General features: G+C 37.7%; 5 protein-coding genes across 9 annotated transcripts in view; 2 read left to right on the forward strand and 3 right to left on the reverse strand.

Annotated features, from left to right (window-relative positions):
• LOC105266650 (putative inorganic phosphate cotransporter) overlaps window positions 1–6,782 on the reverse strand; it is an 8,724-nt gene extending 1,942 nt beyond the window's left edge. The window contains exons 1-5 of one of the 3 annotated variants that reach the window (XM_011304983.1): window positions 6,708–6,782; window positions 2,713–2,997; window positions 1,861–2,425; window positions 1,361–1,680; window positions 1,039–1,283 (exon numbers count right to left, since the gene is read on the reverse strand). In XM_011304983.1, coding sequence (XP_011303285.1) covers window positions 1,039–1,283; window positions 1,361–1,680; window positions 1,861–2,425; window positions 2,713–2,997; window positions 6,708–6,753 — 1,461 coding nt within the window. In that variant the 5' untranslated portion in view covers window positions 6,754–6,782. Of the gene's footprint in view, window positions 1–1,038; window positions 1,284–1,360; window positions 1,681–1,860; window positions 2,426–2,712; window positions 2,998–3,054; window positions 3,137–4,074; window positions 4,287–6,707 lie in introns of those variants that run through there. The other 2 variants (XM_011304984.1, XM_011304985.1) reach the window with 2 other exon arrangements.
• Window positions 6,783–7,366: 584 nt separating this feature from the next.
• On the forward strand, window positions 7,367–9,290 carry Rpt6 (26S proteasome regulatory subunit Rpt6). Its single transcript, XM_011304989.1, has 4 exons — window positions 7,367–7,541; window positions 7,627–7,771; window positions 8,000–8,913; window positions 9,090–9,290. Exons 1-4 carry the CDS (start codon window positions 7,524–7,526, stop codon window positions 9,228–9,230), a joined length of 1,218 nt encoding a protein of 405 aa, XP_011303291.1. The 5' UTR covers window positions 7,367–7,523; the 3' UTR covers window positions 9,231–9,290.
• Window positions 9,291–9,549: 259 nt separating this feature from the next.
• Window positions 9,550–12,757, forward strand: Pitslre (cyclin dependent kinase 11B pitslre). 2 transcript variants are annotated; one of them, XM_011304990.1, is made up of 4 exons: window positions 9,550–9,760; window positions 9,901–10,074; window positions 10,185–10,388; window positions 10,588–12,757. In XM_011304990.1, the coding sequence occupies exons 1-4, from the start codon at window positions 9,747–9,749 to the stop codon at window positions 12,656–12,658; spliced, it is 2,463 nt and encodes an 820-aa protein (XP_011303292.1). In that variant the 5' UTR covers window positions 9,550–9,746; the 3' UTR covers window positions 12,659–12,757. The 2 variants fall into 2 exon arrangements, with proteins under 2 accessions (XP_011303292.1, XP_011303293.1); XM_011304991.1 differs by having other exon boundaries at window positions 10,603–12,757.
• Window positions 12,758–14,247: 1,490 nt separating this feature from the next.
• LOC105266655 (uncharacterized) lies at window positions 14,248–16,386 on the reverse strand. 2 transcript variants are annotated; one of them, XM_011304993.1, is made up of 9 exons: window positions 15,952–16,386; window positions 15,694–15,780; window positions 15,419–15,533; window positions 15,294–15,354; window positions 15,077–15,197; window positions 14,804–14,961; window positions 14,692–14,726; window positions 14,537–14,621; window positions 14,248–14,437 (listed from the first exon to the last, which is right to left on the reverse strand). In XM_011304993.1, exons 1-9 carry the CDS (start codon window positions 16,264–16,266, stop codon window positions 14,407–14,409), a joined length of 1,008 nt encoding a protein of 335 aa, XP_011303295.1. In that variant the 5' UTR covers window positions 16,267–16,386; the 3' UTR covers window positions 14,248–14,406. The 2 variants fall into 2 exon arrangements, with proteins under 2 accessions (XP_011303295.1, XP_011303294.1); XM_011304992.1 differs by having other exon boundaries at window positions 14,537–14,630.
• A 654-nt stretch (window positions 16,387–17,040) lies between these two features.
• LOC105266656 (uncharacterized) lies at window positions 17,041–19,063 on the reverse strand (the record flags this gene model as incomplete). The annotated part of the gene is given in 9 exon segments (XM_011304994.1): window positions 17,041–17,235; window positions 17,361–17,454; window positions 17,516–17,550; window positions 17,628–17,767; window positions 17,902–18,022; window positions 18,213–18,273; window positions 18,339–18,453; window positions 18,594–18,680; window positions 18,862–19,063. Coding segments are annotated over 8 exon segments (756 nt in total). The 3' UTR covers window positions 17,041–17,129.
• Between the last annotated feature and the right edge of the window lie 1,596 nt (window positions 19,064–20,659).

Here is a 20,659-nt window from a genome sequence, read left to right on the forward strand (position 1 = left end):
TTGAACCCTTCCAAGATTACGGGTACTGATCGTACTATAATTATAAAACATATAGAAACGACAAATACCCATAAACCCGGAAAAATGATTTTTTTTCGTCGATCTCATGACTTAATGATAATAACTGAATGATTCGGCGAAAGCTCCGGATGATTGAACTCTTCCAAGATTACAGGTACTGATCGTACTATATTTATAATATCTACAGAACGACCAATACCCATAATCCTGATCAAGTATTTTTTCGATGATGCCCCAGTGATTGCGTGATGATGATTAAATGATTCGGTAAAAGCTACAGATGATCGAGCTCTTCCAAAATTACAGGTACTGATCGTACTATATTCATAGAACATACAGTAACGACAAGCACCCATAATCCCGAAAAAGATTTATTTTTGAATGACGAGCCAGTGATTCAATGATTGAATGATTCGGTGAAAGCTCCAGATGATTAAAAATTCTCCCACGATTACGGATACTCATCGTACTATATTTATAAGACATACAGAACGAAGAAGTACCCATAATCCTAGAAAAATTAATGCGTTGAATGCGTTGATTCAATGATTAAATGATTCGAGATCAATTCCTCCCATCCCAGGTACAGATCGTACTATAATGCAATCAGATATAGGAACGACTTGTACCGAAGGATCTGAGGGAAATGTCACAATTGAATTGCTGAATTGAGCCCTCGAAATAATTAAATAAATCTTCGGTAGGCTCTCATTGCAATTAGGCACACAGAAACGACAGCATGAATTTTTTAATTGTCGTGATGATACAGATAAGCGAAAAGATCTCATGTCATGCGATGTAATGATCCACGTGTTAAACCGATAATGCAAAAATGATGATTGAAGCAAACACAATTACTCAGTACTGGGTCCGTACTATGAAAATTATGTAACACAGTACAGAATAGTACTGACGATTTGGGATTGCAAATGTAGGAATTATTTTCGACATAAATAATTATTGAAAATGGTGAATAAAAATGTTGAATAAAGAGTTATTAAAAAATATTTCACTCACCCCATATTTGCCAGCAACTTCTTCAACAACCGGTGAGATAATAATTCCTGATAGGCATCCGATGGAATTCATTATTCCGTAGAGGAAGCCAGCGAAATTCGGCGATAGATCCTGATTGTTTGATAAATTGGAGATTGAGGCTGCGCCATTGAAGCCCAGAGCGAGCACCAGGAAAACATTGGCCCAGAAGAAGGAGCAGCCGAGATAACCAACGACAATCAGACAAAGTCCTGGCAGTAAATGAGCTGTGGAGATGATTAAAATGATCATTGATACGATGACTAGGGTAAAATATAATTATGCTAATGGAAAAATTTCTTACAGAATATAGTTGCTGTTTTTCTCAAGAGAGTTATGGACATCCACTGCTTTCTTTTAACGACATCTCCAGCCCATCCAAAGAAGAAAGCGAAGATAACTCTGCTGGCCCATGGCAGACCAGCCACAACTCCACCTTTTGTTAATTTGAAACCCAGGGCTTTTGTCTGGTACAGCATCATGCCATTCTGGTAGAAGAACAGCAGGAAGAGATTGCCGAAGTGACAGAGGATGAGACACAGAAAAGGAATCGACGTCATAATCTTGACGATTGGTGTTTCCCGGAGGGAGGGCTTCTCCTTTTGAACGACTCCTGCTTGAGACCTGCAGGACAATCCGGGATTAAACCAACGAGGGATTATATTTAAAAATTATCTGGCAAAATTTCCCAGAAATTATCGTTTTCACCAGAAAATTGGAATTTGTGAATTAAAAATTATCGCTTTTAAGCTCACGGTAGGGAAATTAATTAATTAATTTTCAGGAGAGAAATAATTGGATTACTCTAAGATGTAGTTCTTCTCCGCCTCGGAGATGCCAGGATGTTCCTCTGGTGAGTCCCAGGCGAAGAGGTACCAGGCGATGACCCAAACGAACATCATGATGGCGGGGATATACCACCCGCTCTCCCAATTAATGTTCTCAGCAATTCCAGAGATCATTCCGAACAGGAAAATTGATCCGAAGGTGCCACCCTGGAGTGTCCAAACGAATCTACCTTTTTCGTCGGGTGGTGCCCATTTCGCGACCAGTGTGTGACACGCGGGAAAAGTAATGCCTCCAGTGATACCAATGATCACTCTGGAGAATGCCAGGAGCATCCAGGATACGTGTGCCAGGATTGGAGTGATCAGGGATATGACACCTGCCGCAAGGGATGACCAGAGGATTGCCTGCCTTGGGCCGTACTTCTGGGCGAGTACTCCACCGATAAAATTACCGGGAACATTTCCCCAACTGTATGCCGATATCAGTTGTCCCCGGATGAATGGCGTCCACTCGAAGGGATGACCCGAGAACAGATGCATACCAGCAGGCGGAGGGGCTTCTGAATCACTCCTGAATGTTCCTGACAGGATTTTTTTTTTTTAGATTGATGACTCCACGGGGATTCGAGTATAATTATCATTTTTTTTTCGGTGGAAACACTCGAGGTTCCAACGAAATCGGAATGTCAATTAATTTTGATAATCGTTTATTCGATTTGTCGGTACCTAAATTATTAATTTTCGAATAAGTCAACTGTTTTTTTGATGCTGAATTTTTTTGGTGAATTCAAAAAATCGCGAATGTGATTTCTTAGAACAAAAGTGGAAAATTTAGGCATGAGGATTTCCCCGAGAGTTACGATCGTACCATTGAGCCCAGGAAAACCGGTATCATTAGTATCCCTCTGAAAAATGGCGTGGAAGTCCTCAGGATCGTGAATTGACCCGAATGGAACAGATCTTCTGTTTTTATCTGCATTGACTCTAGCTGCTTCTTCAGCAGACCGAACACACGCACCCGAAAGCTCCTGCTTATCTTGCGCTGTTTTTATCATGGGAACCGCCAAAATACTCATCTGGAGACGACACATGTAGCTAGTCCAGCACGCAGTGAACATCATGATGCAGATGATGATCCGCGATGGAATCCATTCTGCAAATCGATTTGATCACTCAACTCTCATTTCATTTTATCTACATCAGGACTTACGCAGGAATCTCCACATTCTCGATCGAAATCACCGATCGAAGATCTATTAGGTGTGAAATTATTAACGGAAGCTGGGAAAGTTACCGATTGTTAAATAATATCGGATTATCTCTATGGAAACGAGATGAAATTCTGTCTCAATAAAGGATCGAGAAAATGACTCTTGATTCGGTTCATTGTTCATTACTCGAAATACCGGATAATGGGGGCGGGAGGATTCAACAAACAGCTTATGCAATGTTCATTAACCTGACTCGGTGACATCAATAATAGTGTTGCAGTTGTGTCTGCAAATCGGTTCGGCGTGACGATAGAAATTGCCAAGTTTGAATTATTTCGGAGACAACAAATATATAATAAAAATATTAAATATTTGAAAATCAAGGACGCGAAGATATCGCCCAACAATTATCTATAACCGGTGAGAATGGAATTTATTTGGAGTTAAATATTTTTAAGTGGAATTTAACTCGGAAATATAAACAAAATCCACAAAAAAATGTGTGCAATCATCAAAATATGGAAAAATTGAGATTGTTGTCATTACGATTGTTTATTCTCAAGTTGGTTATTGAAAAGAATTCGGGAATATTTTTGACTCGATGTCAATGTTAATAACAAATGAGAAATATTTTATTTGGAAATTTTTACGAGAAAAAACAATCAACAATATTTCGATGTTAATTTATAATGAGAAAAAATTGCTAAATAACAATATTTAATTGAATTTAAATTTCTCTCAGTTTCAGTTACCCAATTAATAAATTTGCAATTGCTCTGAACATTAAAGACCGATAAAAATCATGAATTCGCGAGAATTCAGAGATTTAATTAATGTAACGACTCAAACATCGATTTCGATATAGATTATCGAGGCAATTACCTCGGTTTCAATGTCGAGTGGTTGATTAATGTGACAAGAGACGTAATCCATCGAATGGAGTTGTAGAATTATCCCGCAAATGGAATCGCCGAAAATCCAAATAATTTCGTAAATATTTCCAGTATAAATTGACTTACTCGGTATGAATCTCCGGTATATCTTCTCGTACATCTCAAACTCCTTGAGAAAATCTTAGCGAATAAACCACAAGATATAAACTATCACAGAAACAAACAACTCGAGTTACTCATGGATGCACTGATTTTAACTGACGATTTTTTCCACGCGAAAAATAAAATCACAGAGTCGATCGCTGTGTATCGGATGTCAAGAAGAGACTGATGAAAATTTGTTAGTAACAAGTACTTATATAGGGGTTTGAAGTGGAAGCGGGTGGGGTAGGGCGGCGTGGGTGCAGGACCCAATAGGTCCCACTTGGAGCACTGGATAATCCAGGTAGTCCTCCAGGTATACCCGGGCTACTGCCCATTCAGATTTTCGGGAATGGAAAATTCCCGAAATACTCAATGGGAAATTCACCGGCCGGTGCCAAATGTTTATGACCTTTCCAGGGAGAGAAATTTTTCTGTGAATGAATCCATACCGCCACGTGAATATTTGTCATTTTCCAAATTACAATATTCAAAATCATCTTCATATTACTAGAATATTATTATTTTTACATAATAATAATAATTTATAATAATTACAACGGAAAATCATGTGAGAAAAAGGAAAATGTTTGATTTTTTTACAGCAAGAAATTTTCATTGGCTTGGAAAATTTAGAATTGGGAGTAATTATTGAAATAATGAAAAATATTGAAAAATATTGAAAAAAAAATGAGGGAAATCGCGGAAATTATTGTGTAAATCAAAATCCAAGTGGAGACCCCTTGACCTCTTGACATCTGCCTACTAAACGTCAGAGTAAATTACACAATTTTTTATTCGTCACAACGACAAAAAAATTAAATAATGTCCTATTATATATATCCTATAAACAAACTCCTTTCGGATACTATTTTTTTTTTCAGTCCTACGTTTTTGTCTCGGATGATGCGGTTATCAGTATTAGACGTTGCAGTGGAGAACCTTGAAGTTCTTTTTGAAATTATATGTTCATTTCGTGAGTTGTTTGCGATAAAAAAGAATTTTACACGTGATAATGTTTTTGTTACTCGCGTCAGTTTAATATTTTTGTTGTGATGAAAAACATAAATATGCAGCGAGCATTTATCAACGCTTTGTTATTTAATTCCAGGACGATTATTCAGGAATAACTAAATGATTAGATAATTCTCTCCGGATTTTGCATTTTTTCTGTGTGTTCCAGTAAAGGCGATAATTTATAAATAAATATTATCTGATCTTTTCAAATAATCGCACAAAATTGAAGTTCAATGGATTTTCATTTAAAGAATTCTCAAATATTTAAGATTCAGTCACTGATAAATTAATTAACTCCGGGTGAAAAAGTTTATCGCGAATGTTTCTGTAAAATCGATGAAAAATTATTCGCAATGTTGAATATTGAAAAATTATTGAAGAGTAATAAAAATAATTCAGTAATATGAAAACCGGTACCTCAGGAATGGGTCATACTGTTGAGGATTATTAACGGAAATTTCCCTGGAAATTTCACCGAAACGTCCCACCCTGTCCGCTTTTTCTGGAAACCCGACGCCTAAAAGTCAAATGGTTCTTCGGGGTAAATAAAAAATTTTTCTACAGGGCAATATCCAATGATCCCCTGCAGGATGCAATTGACCTGGAAGGATAAGAATAAAGGAACTAGTTCAATAATTTGAAAACTGGTACCTGTTCAATGAGGCATCGTTCATGATTTTTCATGGCATTTTACCCTATCGCTTACTCGGCTTTTCCGAGAATTCCGATGTACAGAATTAATTTAACAAACAGAAAACAAATAATTCCGTTGTGTCCAATAGAAACGAGAAGAATAACCACTGGATTTAGTGAATAAATGAGTTTTCGGAGAATTCCTCGGAATCTAAGAGAAATAATGAAATTTTTGCATAAACATTTTTTGTAGCTCTCATTCCCCTCTAGAAAATAGTTATAAACAAAAAAATCGGTATCTCTCTTAAATTCGGAGATATCCCTCAAAAATCCTTGTCACAACTCTTCGATCTATAATTACCCGGAGAATAAACATGTCTTCATTTAATTATTAATTATTTTCACCCTGATGAAGACAATATTATTTCTCAAGGTGAATATCAATAATTTATTTCTCGTATGTATCTCTCTCTAATAAATTCTTTCGGGAATAGCGAATGCAGTTCAGATAATTTGAGAATAGATAATGGTGCAATGAGTCATATTGCCGAATATTTTACCCGCCATTTGTCTGGAAATTTTATAAAATTTTACCCGTCTGTTTCAGGGGTCAGTCCCCACACTCCGGGTCATAATCCCAAGTACCGGCATTACGGTAGGTGACAACAATAAAACCGCGGGACTTTCCCGAAGGGTTCTCCACCCTCCAGGTAGTGCAATAAAGTACGCAAGGTTTTCAGCAATTACCTGAGAAATTAATTCTCGAAAATTTTTGCACCCCGACTGCAAACAGTCGGATAATCCCTTCGGACAGGCTCACCAGGTGCATCTGACAACAGAGTCATAAAACCAGAGCGAAGAAACAATAACTCTCAGGTATATTGTTATTGAATGACCAATGGAAAAATTCACGTCGAGATTCTCATCGGAATTTATTTTCTAGATTTTTCCACGTTTCATGTACTCACGCTGTCGTTTTCGATATCCTAGGAGGGGTACGTCCTCGTCGAACATCCGGTCCACAGCATCCTCAAAGGCATTCATCGCTGGCCAGTGGATTACTGAATCCGTCACACAGTTTTGATATTTATTATCGGCTAAAGTGCGAAGGTCAATTCACTATTCGATTAAAATGATTTATCCCGTGTTTTATTTGAATATCGCGAGGGAATCCCATTGGTTCATGGAAAGTCGATCTTTTGCAATCGATTTTTTTTTAAATCTCGTTTTCAATTGGACAACGTTTTTTTTATTCAAATCAAAATAGTCGATATTATCACCGACTTCCGGTGGTAAAACCAATTTTTTTTCTAAATCAAATCAAAAATTTATCTTTTTTTTCCGGTATTTTCTATTTTCTCATTTTTACGGAGATTCAAAAATACGCGGGAAAAAAGTTCAATAGATCGAATAAAGACGATAGATTTCATTTTTTTAATAAAAAATGTTAAATAATCGCTTTCAACAGAAAAATCTCATTCACAAAATTTTTGCTCATCTAAAAAAAAAATTTCGATTGGTGCAATGAAAAAAATCAGTCTCTCCGATTAATCGCCTGACATCCATCCATGTCCATTGAAATTTCCCGCGGTTTTTTTTTCATCTGGGGAAGCCCGGTTACCGAGAAAATCACTAGAGTCACTAGAGTGACAAGCGATTCTTGAGTGAAGCTGTACAACAGCCGATCCCAACTGCCTGGCAATTAATTTCCGATAATTACGGTGTATCCCAGGGCAATAGTGAATCAGTTAGAATTTTCGGAATAAAAACACGTGCGTCCCATCATGACGCTCATAAACAAGGTGAGTAAAATCTTCATTATGGAGAATAGTTATTTGCATTCCGGAGATAAGATATTGGTTATGTTGAAGTATCCTTTTCATTCAGATGGAGGTGGACGATAAACCTTCCAAGGGTGAGGGTTTCAAGCCGTATTACATTACGAAAATCGAAGAATTGCAGCTTATTGTCGCCGAGAAGGGGCAGAACCTCAGGAGATTACAGGCGCAACGTAATGAGCTCAATGCTAAAGGTGAGGATATTCCTAGGGTCAGCAGCTTTACGGATTTAATTTTTTCAATATTCCCGGGGATTTCGTTGAAGAAACCCTTTCAACTCCATGAATTCCTGGGGAATGACTTTGCATTTTTCATACAGCACAGAATTAATAGTTTTAAGTTTCAACAGATGCCTCAGTACAACTGTCAAATGAATTATTTAACAATAATTAATTAAACTATTCATTTATTATTTCTAACAGTGCGTATGCTTCGAGAAGAGCTACAACTTCTTCAAGAGCAGGGCTCGTACGTTGGTGAGGTAGTAAAACCAATGGACAAAAAGAAAGTCCTAGTAAAAGTCCACCCTGAGGGAAAATTTGTTGTCGACATTGACAAAAACATCGACATAAATGACGTGACGCCAAACTCACGAGTTGCCCTTCGAAACGAGAGTTACACCCTTCATAAAATTCTCCCCAACAAAGTCGATCCTCTGGTGTCCCTCATGATGGTGGAAAAAGTACCAGATTCGACTTACGAGATGGTAGGGGGTCTCGACAAGCAAATAAAGGAGATTAAGGAGGTTATTGAGCTGCCAGTGAAGCATCCTGAGTTATTCGATGCACTGGGTATTGCCCAGCCCAAGGGTGTATTACTTTATGGCCCACCAGGTACTGGAAAGACCCTTCTGGCTCGAGCTGTTGCCCATCACACCGAGTGCACGTTTATTCGTGTTTCTGGGTCGGAGCTTGTGCAAAAATTTATTGGCGAGGGCTCGAGAATGGTCAGGGAGTTGTTTGTCATGGCTAGGGAGCACGCACCCTCGATTATATTCATGGATGAGATCGATTCAATTGGCAGCTCGAGAATTGAATCTGGTTCTGGGGGTGACAGTGAGGTACAACGAACGATGTTGGAGTTATTGAATCAACTCGATGGCTTCGAGGCCACCAAAAATATCAAAGTCATCATGGCCACCAACAGAATCGATATCCTCGATCCAGCGCTACTACGTCCTGGCAGAATTGATCGCAAAATCGAGTTTCCACCACCGAATGAAGAGGCTAGACTCGATATTCTCAAGATTCATTCCAGGAAAATGAATCTTACCAGGGGAATTAATCTCAGGAAAATCGCTGAACTGATGCCCGGCGCGTCCGGAGCTGAAGTCAAGGTGAAAATTAATTATCCTGCCACCTGAGAGGGAATGCTTTTTCATTTAGATTTTTTTTTCTATTCTTCTATTTATTGTGGGAGGCAATAAAACTAGTAATAAACTTTTGAAGGGAATTGTATCACAACCGAAGAATTCAGGTTTATTGCTATTTATTGGTTTGTTTTTATTCTCAGGGGGTGTGCACCGAGGCAGGTATGTACGCACTTCGAGAACGTCGGGTGCATGTGACCCAGGAAGATTTCGAGATGGCCGTTGCCAAAGTTATGCAGAAGGACTCTGAGAAGAATATGTCTATTAAAAAATTGTGGAAATAATTTTTTTCGTTTCAATGTATTGCTAAGGAATTTAATAAACACTCTTGCTTATTTCAGTAATTCCTGGGGATTGCATAATTGCAATAATTTCTCCTTTCCAATTTATTTTATCTGAATTAAAATTTCAGAAACAGATTAATATTTTATATGAATGATTTTCGATTGAGATATCGACGATATCGAAAGATAAATAATTCCAGGGGATTTTTTTAATTCATTCCCGGAATTACCGACACGAATGACTGAGCTTGATTTTTCTGCCACCAAGTGGGAGGGCGTAGAATCGCCTTTTGGAAGAAAATCCCTCCAACCGGGCCTTTCCATCGTCAATTCAAGGGAAAACACTGAGCATTTCTTCTCTACAAAACAGTGAAACCCCACCATAAAACTTTTTATTGTACACATAACGAAACGAAGGTATTCATCACTGAAAAATTCATCAGAAATATTATTGTGAAGCTGATCAGAGGATTAACTCCTCATTGACTCAATCGACGCAGCTTTTTCCTCAAAATCATGGACGATTTCAGGTGAGAAACGATCACTAATTTCGAGGTTATCTGGCCTCCAAAAATTCAATCCCCGGCTTTGCCTCCATTTCAACTCCACAAATTTGTCTTTTGAATTTTTTTACTTAGGATTATTAATCATTGTTAAATATTTATTTTAGCTTCTCTGAGGAGGAAGGCGCTGATACCGCTGATTCCCTGGACATAAAACCTCCTCAAGCAACAGTTGCTCTCCACAAATCGAGTTCTTCACGTCGCAGGGAAAAACACAGTGACAGACGTGACAGACGAGAGGAGAAAGAGCGAAAATCTCGTCATCATGACAGAGAGGAGAGGTAAATAATCATCTCTATAAATTATATCGATAAAAACTTCCCGACGCCTAAAGTCAATTATTTGAAATTTAAAAAATAGAGATTTTATTTTGTTTTCACTCTGATATCAGGTACAGGGATAAACATAGGCATCGAAGACATGGGCCAGAGTCTATGGACAGATCCGATCGTCAGGACAACTCGAAGAGAGACAGGGAACGTCCTGATAGGCTGGACAGGGGTATGGAGACGCATTCCAGGGATGGAGAGTCCTCCAGACACGAGAGGAAAGACCGAAGCACTGGAGATCGTGTCCTCGAAGATTTGCGCACCAGGTGAGAGTCAATTTTAATGAAATTTTGTTGAAAACTTGGGAAGATTTTCTTTTAAAAATCCTCGTGGTCAAATCTCTCATTTCCATGGCCGTAGAATTGTGATCTGGGTAGAACTTCGTGAAGAGAGCATACCACCTTGATTTTTAAAGGATTTGAAACCCTCATTATCTCTAGATGTACTAATAACACTCAACACAAGGGCTTTGGTTTCCAGACTCCTGGACAAACGTCGAGAGAGGCGAGACGATCCACGAGATCTGCGTGAGTATAAATCAGAATCGAGACGTGAGTTGCGGATCGAGGAGAGTCGAGACAGACGAGAGTTGAGAATTGAAAGCAGAGAGAGTCGCATAATAACTGAAGAGAGTCGTGATCGTCGTGAGTTGAGAGTGGAGGAGAGGAGACACCTGATGATCGAGGAGCAGTACTCGGAGCCAGAGCTGGTGGATCGAGAGAAAAGACACAAGAGAAATCACAAGCACGAGAGAACACGAGACAGAGAGAAGATGGAGAGAGACAGACATCCAGTGGATCTCGGACAGGACGATCCTGAGCCCATGGACATCGGTGATGCCCCAGTGGTATCGAAAGATCCCAAAGAAATGACTGAGCAGGAGTTGCGCAAGGAGAGATTGTTGGAGGCAGATCGAGAGAAGGCAGCGAGGAGGGAAAGATCGAGATTGGAGTTGGAGGAGAGAAGATCAAGACGTGGGGAAAAACGAATACACAGTCCTGGCCCTGATCCTGATCCATCGATTGTCGAATTGTCCGATGAGAGTCGAAGTGCTGAATCTGACGATGAAAGATCGAGATCACCAAAATCCCAGAGACAATCATCAGACGAGCGAAACAGTGGTAACGAACGCTCCTCAGAGCATCACACCACCGACTCCTCGAGCTCGTCCTCATCCAACGAAGATGACTCTAATGACTCTGCCCACGGCTCCAAAGAGGACTCCAATGATGGCTCCGATTATAACAATGCGAGTCCCCTGTCAGTGGATCGACTTGCCAAATCCGATCACTCTGATGGAGATTCTCCAGGTCGTGTCGAGCCCAATGGAGTGAAAACCGGGGAGGAAGAGGAGGAGGAGGAGCTGAAGAAGGAGGTCCTGCCAGAGCTGCCACCGTATCTCCCTGCCATCCAGGGATGCAGGAGTGTTGAGGAGTTCCAGTGCCTCAACAGAATCGAAGAGGGTACCTATGGTGTCGTTTACCGAGCACGTGACAAACGCACAGAGGAAATTGTTGCCTTGAAACGATTGAAGATGGAAAAAGAGAAGGAAGGATTCCCCATCACGAGTCTCAGGGAAATAAATACCCTCCTGAAGGCCCAACATCCCAATATCGTTACTGTAAGAGAAATAGTAGTTGGTAGCAATATGGACAAGATTTTTATCGTCATGGACTACGTGGAGCACGACCTGAAGTCCCTGATGGAAACGATGAAGCAGAAAAAGCAGGTTTTCATCCCTGCGGAGGTGAAGTGCCTGATGCAGCAGCTGCTGCGGGCTGTGGAGCATCTCCATGACAACTGGATACTCCATCGCGATTTGAAAACGTCGAATCTCCTGTTGAGTCATCGTGGTATCCTCAAGGTCGGCGATTTTGGTTTGGCAAGGGAATATGGATCACCTCTGAGGCAATACACACCAGTGGTAGTGACTCTCTGGTACAGAGCACCTGAACTTCTTCTCAATGGAAAGGAATACAGTACACCTATTGACATGTGGTCTGTTGGCTGTATTTTCGCTGAACTCGTGAGGATGGAGGCACTTTTTCCTGGTAAATCTGAGGTCGATCAGCTCAGTAGGATATTCAAGGAGCTGGGAACACCAAATGACAGAATATGGCCGGGGTACAGCAAATTACCGATGGTCCAGAAGATGACGTTTGGACAGTATCCAGTCAACAATCTCAGGCAACGGTTTCACATGTTTCTCAAGGATCAGGGGATGGAGTTGTTGAACAAATTACTGACTTATGATCCTGCACAGAGGATGACTGCTGAGGATGCTGTCAAGCATGGGTATTTTACTGAGGCTCCACTTGCTATTAATCCTGATATGTTTCCTACGTGGCCTGCCAAGTCTGAGCTCGGCGCTAGGACTGCCAATGCATCTCCAAAACCACCGAGTGGTGGTAGGGAGTATAAGCAGCTTGGGGATGGCGATGAGGCGGAGATCAACTCATCTGGGGGATTTCACATGGGCATGCTCGATGGAGGCAGACCTCCACCTGTTGGTGGGGGCTTTCATCTCAAATTTTGAGGGCATTCCATTGGACTCACTGTTGTGAATTTTGTATGAATCGAATTGTGGTGGTATACATTAAAATTCATTTTGTATAGAGGCATGTGGAAAACGTAATTTTCTAAGTCTAATAAAATTTTAAAATGTATACGTTTTGTTTACTATTATTATTCATCATATTCACTCTGGGGAGACGAATTAAATCATTCGGTATTATTTTTTTGGTTTCTTATTTGAAGGGTGAGGCGATTTTTCTTTTAAAAAAAATCAAGGTAATTCACAAAATGATTATACGTATTATTCACGTTTATTTATCCTGAATATTCATACATCCAATTACTTGCGATTGAATTTTTGAAGGGATTTTTCCCATCCATAAAGGGATTCTTTAGAAAAATTCTAGAGCTTGAAATTTATGTGAAAATCTCACACATGGGAATTTCCTTCATTTGTATCTTTGGCCTTATTTTCCTGCACCTGGAACTTTTCTAATGAATTTCCATTGGAATCTCATCTACACAATAATACAGATTGAATCTACCATTGATGCAGACTAGGGAAATACATTGTTACGCAACACTCAACAGTAATTTATCGACAATCCAAAACTAATTACGAATATGGAGCACACGTTATTTCCCTGCATTATTCATGTTCTTGGGCAGGCCGAGGAGAGAATTTATGATTTCGGAATTGCGTTTTGGGTGGCACATGATGCCACGTTGAGGTAGCAGGTAGAGTATCCTTGCCAGTTGTAATTCATTGTCCTGAAGTGAATTTATGGTGAATTTAATAAAATTAACTAGAATTCCTATCGAATTTCGATTAAATTCTTATCAAATTGAAATCATTTTTAGAGGTACTAATATGTAAAAAAAAAATTATAGTACCACGCCTCTGCCATACGGGAAATTTGCCGTCATCATATCGCGATCAGCATCTTCAATGGTACCAAGAGTCGAGTCTATGATTATCAAAAGAATAAAGAAGAAAACCGGCTGAATAATTCCAGTTGAGAGCTTCATACTCCTGCGAAAAATTAACAGATAATTACTTGAGAAAAAAAGATAATCCCCACTTTGAGGGTAAGAATAATGAATAATAATGCAATAATTATACAAGTACTCGTAAATGATAACAAGTTTTCAGCGATTATCTTCAAATCTAAGAGGATAACGAAATTTTTGTAGAAACCTTTTTTATTATACTCAATACTCTCTATGTAAATCGTCTTATCAACAATTTCGATACGTCCGTTAGATTTCGAGATATTTCGGGATTACCTCTGTCGAATAATTCGCCCTCTCCGCAAGAAGACTAGAAATTGTCGAATATAGATTTATTGCTACTAGATTAAACTTGCGATCCTCTCTCGAACGTTGCTGAGACAATTCTACCATTCATTCGGGATAGCCTCGGTATTTTATAGTATCAGATAATGCAGGCATGATCGAATTCTGTCGGAAACAAGAATCCTGCGGGAGACAAGAGATATTACGCAGAAGCTAGCATTATTACGCTGTGTAAATCAATGGAATATTTTTTTTTATTTCAATTAGATATTTCCAGGTTTGATCGAATTAATAATTTATTAATTGAATATTAGGCTTATGGGAGATTGTACATTATTTAATTTTCATCGACGGGTAGATTTTAATAATTTTATCACTGCAAATATGTCTTCATATTAGTTATTCATTTTCAGCCACTTTCAGCCATGATGGATTTTTCCGAGGATGTATATTCCCTGCCTCATCCCTGCACTCTCAATTCTCATCGTCCTGTGAACTCGACGATCTAAACACAATATTTCAAATAATAAAATGATTAAAAATACATTATAGTCAATTGTATTTATATTTTTAATGCCAATTAGAATGATTGGGCAAGACTTACAGACGACCGAGTCTGTAAGCAGTAGTTGAGGGAGATTCATCACTTCGAATGATAGCAACACGAATATTTCGGTCCGAGCTCCTGGCTGCTTGTCCTTGAAGGTGTGCGAACAATTAATAATTCAATTAAAAACAATTAAAAACAATTATATTCACCTGCTGCATTCGTAGCGTTAATATCGAGATTTTCTCTAAAAGTCAATGGTACATTGTAAGAATTATTGCGAAGACATGGCGTGATATGTAATTGCAGTAAATTGTTTCTTACGGGACATAGTTGAATATGAATTCAAAGTCGACGTTTTGAGAGTCCTGAGAAAGATTGGAGACATATACCTCTAGGTCAATTAAACTTTGAGGACTCAAATAATTACCAGTTTCATTTTGGAATATGTTGGATGTCACCCAAGGGTTGCATTCCTTATCCTGCCAAGAGAAAACTCGAAATATGACATTTTTACACATACACAATTTGAAAGCTTGAGCTAAAAAGTTGAAACAACCTTTCCCGACGAAATTATATTTAATGAGATGAAATTACTTTCGGGAGGATGATGCCAGCGATGTTTATTCTGACTGGAGGATCATAGAATTTACTGTAGAACATGTCTACGGCATTCCAATTTGCAATCGTTGTCATCACAGCATTTCGTTTGCCCTTGCTGCAATTGAATGAAAGTTCACATTTCTTTTACCACTATATCGAAATTGCTTTCTATTTATTTCCATGGAAAAGGAAAAAATTCATGATAGTGTACCTAACATCTTCGTGAGCTACTTGAATCAATACTTCGGAGTAAGTGATATCCGAAGTCAGTTCTGAAAATTGTCTTGTGATTAATCAAAACATCATTTTTTTGAATCATTGAGATCGTATGAATACCTTTTAAATCCGGAGGTGAGTACGCATGTTTCAAGACAAAGATTTCATTAAAATCATTCGATCCATTTGTAATCTTTACAAGATTTTCGAATCGATGATTCTGCACCCACCCTTTCTAAAAATTCACACATACTTGTAAATTAATTAAAAATAAATTGAGAGTATTAGTCCAAAAAAAGATTGAATTCAATTGAGAAATGAAAATAGGTTTTTCTTCATTATATTCCATATAAGTTGAATAAATTGTTATTTCCGATAGTAGAGTAAGTACTTACAATGCGGTAAGTGTCATGAAATACAACAATTGCAGCTTCGTTTTTGTAATCCCGGTAAAGAGTGAAATTTCCGATTGCTGGCATGATCTGCGGCCAAAGTAAAGTATTTATTAATTCTCGAAATTATTTATTCTTCTTTATAAACCCATAAGAAAAAATCTGTAGGTCTCTGTTGAAATTGCAAAAAGATTCCCAACCAAATTTCATATCAATGCGCGAGGAATTCGTCTCTTAATTATAAAAATAAACATGAATTACCGCATCGTCCTCAATGTATTTGATTTCAGCACTTTTTTTTTCTTGTTCAGCGATCCATATGGTAGTCTCGTTGTTTATCAAGGTGTTCTCTACGCGTGTGAAGTTCAAAGTGATGTCTGGTTGATCCGCGATGATGACTTGGATAGTAAAACTTTGTCCAAGATCTTGTTCCTGCAGTTTGGAAGATTGTACGGTTCCTAGTTTTAACCCTGACCCAATGATTCTCGTGATTTCCCCATCCGTCAGCTCCTTCAGATTAGTACCGGGACACAGAGAACACAAAAAATAAAGCGAAAATAAAATGAAGATCTTCATTCTCGTCTTGATTTCGAAACTTTTCGATTGAATTGATTTTCTGCGCGACGTTTCGTTTATATACTCAGGAGAAGGCGAACTCTATGATTTCAGATGTCGTTTTAGATATCGAATGATTTTCGTCTATTGTAGTGACACGTGTTCAAACTTTGCGAGAATCTTTGTTATCAAGTAGCTCTTAAATTTTTTGAGTGTCGAATCCGATGGAATTTGTCGTCGTAAAGAGCATATGATATTTTTTTTATTTTATCGTTTGTTCAACACTTCCGAGAAAATGGCGTAGGCCCCAAAATAAAGTTCATTTTTTGAACTTGCTATCTTCAGTTCACAAGGGCATGAATGACGAATCACCGCCGAAAATAATAATAATTCGTTTCTCGTCTATAAAGCAATGTTATACCTGTTGATTACACTTTTTACTGCACTCGTGCCCGTATAGTTTTGCTTGATTTTTCTAGTTTAAAATCATATTTCTAGCGGTAGTTTTAAATGGAAGTAAACAATAAATAAAACACATCTCCACAAAAATATTTCCAGAACCAAGAAAAAACGGCTAATCATTACGATAAACCATCACCCACATCACCCTAAAGTTTGGGACTTTTCTCACCCGCTTGGCTCAAGTAATCACCTTAATGAACTTAATCACCTTAATCACTTAATTGATGAGTTCAACATAATTTTTTAATAAAATTGTTAAGAATTTTTTCCGCGTTTGAGGGTCCAGGTTTGATTCAGAAAGGAACTGCGAATTAATAATTCATTAATCGTGTATTCTGTTTATGGGAGATTGTACATTATTTAATTTTCATCGACGGGTAGATTTTAATAATTTTATCACTGCAAATATGTCTTCATATTAGTTATTCATTTTCCGCCATTTTCAGCCATGTTGCACTTCTCCGAGGAATTATATTCCATGCCTCATCCCTGCACTCTTCACGCCCATCGTGCTGTGAACTCGACGATCTGAACACAATATTTCAAATAATAAAATGATTAAAAATACATTTGAGTCAATTGTATTTATATTATTAATTTCGGCGGATGGAATAATTTTTTAATGCCAATTAGAATGATTGGGAATGACTTACAGACGACTGAGTTTGTAAGCAGTAGTTGAGGGTGATTCCTCAGTTCGAATGATAGCAACACGCGTCTTTTGGCCCTGGCTCCTGGCTGCTTGTCCTTGAAGGTGTGAGAACAATCAATAATTCAATTAAAAACAATTAAAAACAATTATATTCACCTGCTGCATTCGTTGCGTTAATATCGACATTTTCCCTGAAAGTCAATAGTACATTGTAAGAATTATTGCGAAGACATGGTGCTATATGTAATTGCAGTAAATTGTTTCTTACGGGACATAGCTGAGTACGGATATTGTCTCAGTAAGATCGGAGTAATATGCATGTAGGTCAATTAAACTTTGAGGACTCAAATAATTGCCAGTTTCATTTTGGAATATGTTGGATGTCACCCAAGAGTTGGATTCCTTATCCTGCCAAGAGAAAATTCGAAATATGACATTTTTTTTCTTCAATTTTTGCACCCAAAGTGCACAATTTGAAAGCTTAAGCTAAAAAGTTGGAACAACCTTTCCCCACAAAATTATATTTAATGAAATGAAATTACTGTCGGGAGGATGATGCCAATGATATTTATTCTGACTGGAGCATTATCGAATATAACATAGAACATCTCTACGGCATTCCAATTTGCAATCGTTGTCATCACAGCATTTCGTTTGCCCTTGCTGCAATTAGAATGATTGATTTAATAAATATGAGATTCAAAATCGCTTGGAAATATCGATATGAATATTCTAGGGAGAAACTCTGAGGCAATTGAATGAAGGATTCAATTGTTCACATTTATTTTACCACTATATCGAAATTGCTTTCTATTTATTTCCATGGAAAAGGGAAAAATTCATGATAGTGTACCTGACATCTTCGTGAGCTAATCGAATCACTACTGAGGTGTAAGGGATCCAAGCAGTCAATTCTGAAAATTGTCTTGTTATTAATCAAAGCTTCATTTTTTTTGAATCATTGAGATTGTATGAATACCTCTGAAATCCAAAGACAAGTACTCATCTTTCAAAACAAAGATTTCATTAAAATCAGCCGATCCATTTGTAATCTTTACAAGATTTTCGAATCGATGATTCTGCACCCACCCTTTCTAAAAATTCACACGTACAATTGAGAGTATTAGTCCAAAAAACGATTGAATTCAATTGAGAAATGAAAATAGTTTTTTCTTCATTATCTTCCATATAAGTTAAATAAATTGTTATTTCCGATAGTAGAGTAAGTACTTACAATAAGGTGAGCGTCATGAAATACAACAATTGCAGCTTCATTTTCGTAATCCCTGTAAAGAGTGAAACGTCCAACTGCTCGCATGGTCTGCGGTCAAAGTAAAGCATTTATTGATTCTCCAAAAATATTTATTCTTCTTTATAAACACAAAAGAAAAAATTTGTAGATCTCTGTTGAAATTTCAAAAAGATTCCCAACCAAATTTCATATCAATGCGCGAGGAGTTCGTCTCTTAATTATAAAGATTAGAAAAATAAACATGAATTACCGCATGGTCCCGAATGTATTCGATTTCACCACTTTCTTTTTCTTGTTCAGCGATCCATATGATGACCCCGCTGTTTATGAAGCTGTTCTCTACGCGTGTCAAGTTCAAAGTGATGGCTGGTTGATCCGCGATGATGACTTGGATAGTAAAACTTGGTCCAAGATCTCGGTCCTGCAGTTTGGAACATCGTATGGCTCCTCGGTGTAACCAAAACCGATTCCTTCTCGCGATTTGCGATTCCGTCAGCTCCTTCAGATTAGTACCGGGCAACAGAGAACACAAAAAATAGAGCGAAAATAAAATGAAGATCTTCATTCTCGTCTTGATTTCGAAACTTTTCGATTGAATTGATTTTCTGGGCGACGTGTCGTTTATATACTCAGGTGAAGGCAAACTCCATGATTTCAGATGTTATTTTAGATATCAAATGATTTTCGTCTATTGTTACACATGTTCAAACATTGCGACAGTCTTTGTTATCAAGTAGCTCTTAAACTTTTCGAGTGTCGAATCCGATGGAATTTGTTGTCGTAAAGAGCATATGATATTTTTTTTATTTTATCGTTTTTCCAACACTTCCGAGAAAATGGCGTAGGTCCCAAAATAAAGTTCATTTTTTGAACTTGCTATCTTCAGTTCACAAGGGCATGAATGACGAATCACCGCCGAAAATAATAAATTCGTTTCTCGTCTATAAAGCAATGTGATACCTGTTGATTACACTTTTTACTGCACTCGTGCCCGTATAGTTTTCCTTGATATTTCTAGTTTAAAATCATATTTCTAGCGGTAGTTTTAAATGGAAGTAAACAATAAATAAAACACATCTCCACAAAAATATTTCCAGAACCAATAAAAAACGGCTAATCATTACGATAAATTTTATTACACATTGCTCTTTCAGTCTGTTTGACTCGAGAATTTATGAAATTGTCACGTAACATGTTCGCATTGAATATAAAATCGGAATGATGATGAATGGCATTTGTTCAAACATCTCGCCTGTTCAAAAAAATAATTCGACAATACCTCCATGTGCATAGATTATCCATTAGAAATTCGAGCTGACATATTAATGAAAAGGCAGTGTCTAGAGACACGGTGTATGGCAATTGCCACACACCCAAGATAAGGTTTACCATATGTTTAAGCTCTTTCTTGCCATACACACATGGCAAAAGCCATGTGCGCAGCAATTTACTTATAAATTACTCGAAAATAAAATAATTATCTGTTCCTCGTCTGTGGGTTGAGAAAACTCTATGAGGATCCTCTGAGTGTCACCCTAAAGTTTGGGACTTTTCTCACCCGCTTGGCTCAAGTAATCTTTTTAAAATTTTAAAATAAAATTAAATAAAATTAAAAAAATTAAAATAATAAAAATAAAATTTTTTTATAAAATTGTTAAGAATCTTTTCCGCGTCTGAGGGTCTAGGTTTGATTCAGAAAGGAACTGCGAATTAATAATTCATTACTTGAATATTAGGTTTATGGGAGATTGTACATTATTTAATTTTCATCGACGGGTAGATTTTAATAACTTTATCACTGCAAATATGTCTTCATATTAGTTATTCATTTTGAGCCACTTTCAGCCATGATGGACTTCTCCGAGGATGTATATTCATTTCCTCATCATAGCACTCTTGATTCTCATCCCACGTTGATCTCGACGGGCTAAACACAATATTTCAGATAATAAGATGATTAAAAATACATTTGAGTCAATTGTATTTATATTATTAATTTCGGCGGATGGAATAATTTTTTAATGCCAATTAGAATGATTGGGAATGAC

The sequence above is a fragment of the Fopius arisanus genome, unplaced genomic scaffold (assembly GCF_000806365.1).
Source record: "Fopius arisanus strain USDA-PBARC FA_bdor unplaced genomic scaffold, ASM80636v1 scaffold00040, whole genome shotgun sequence".
Classification (NCBI taxonomy): Eukaryota; Metazoa; Arthropoda; class Insecta; order Hymenoptera; family Braconidae; genus Fopius; species Fopius arisanus.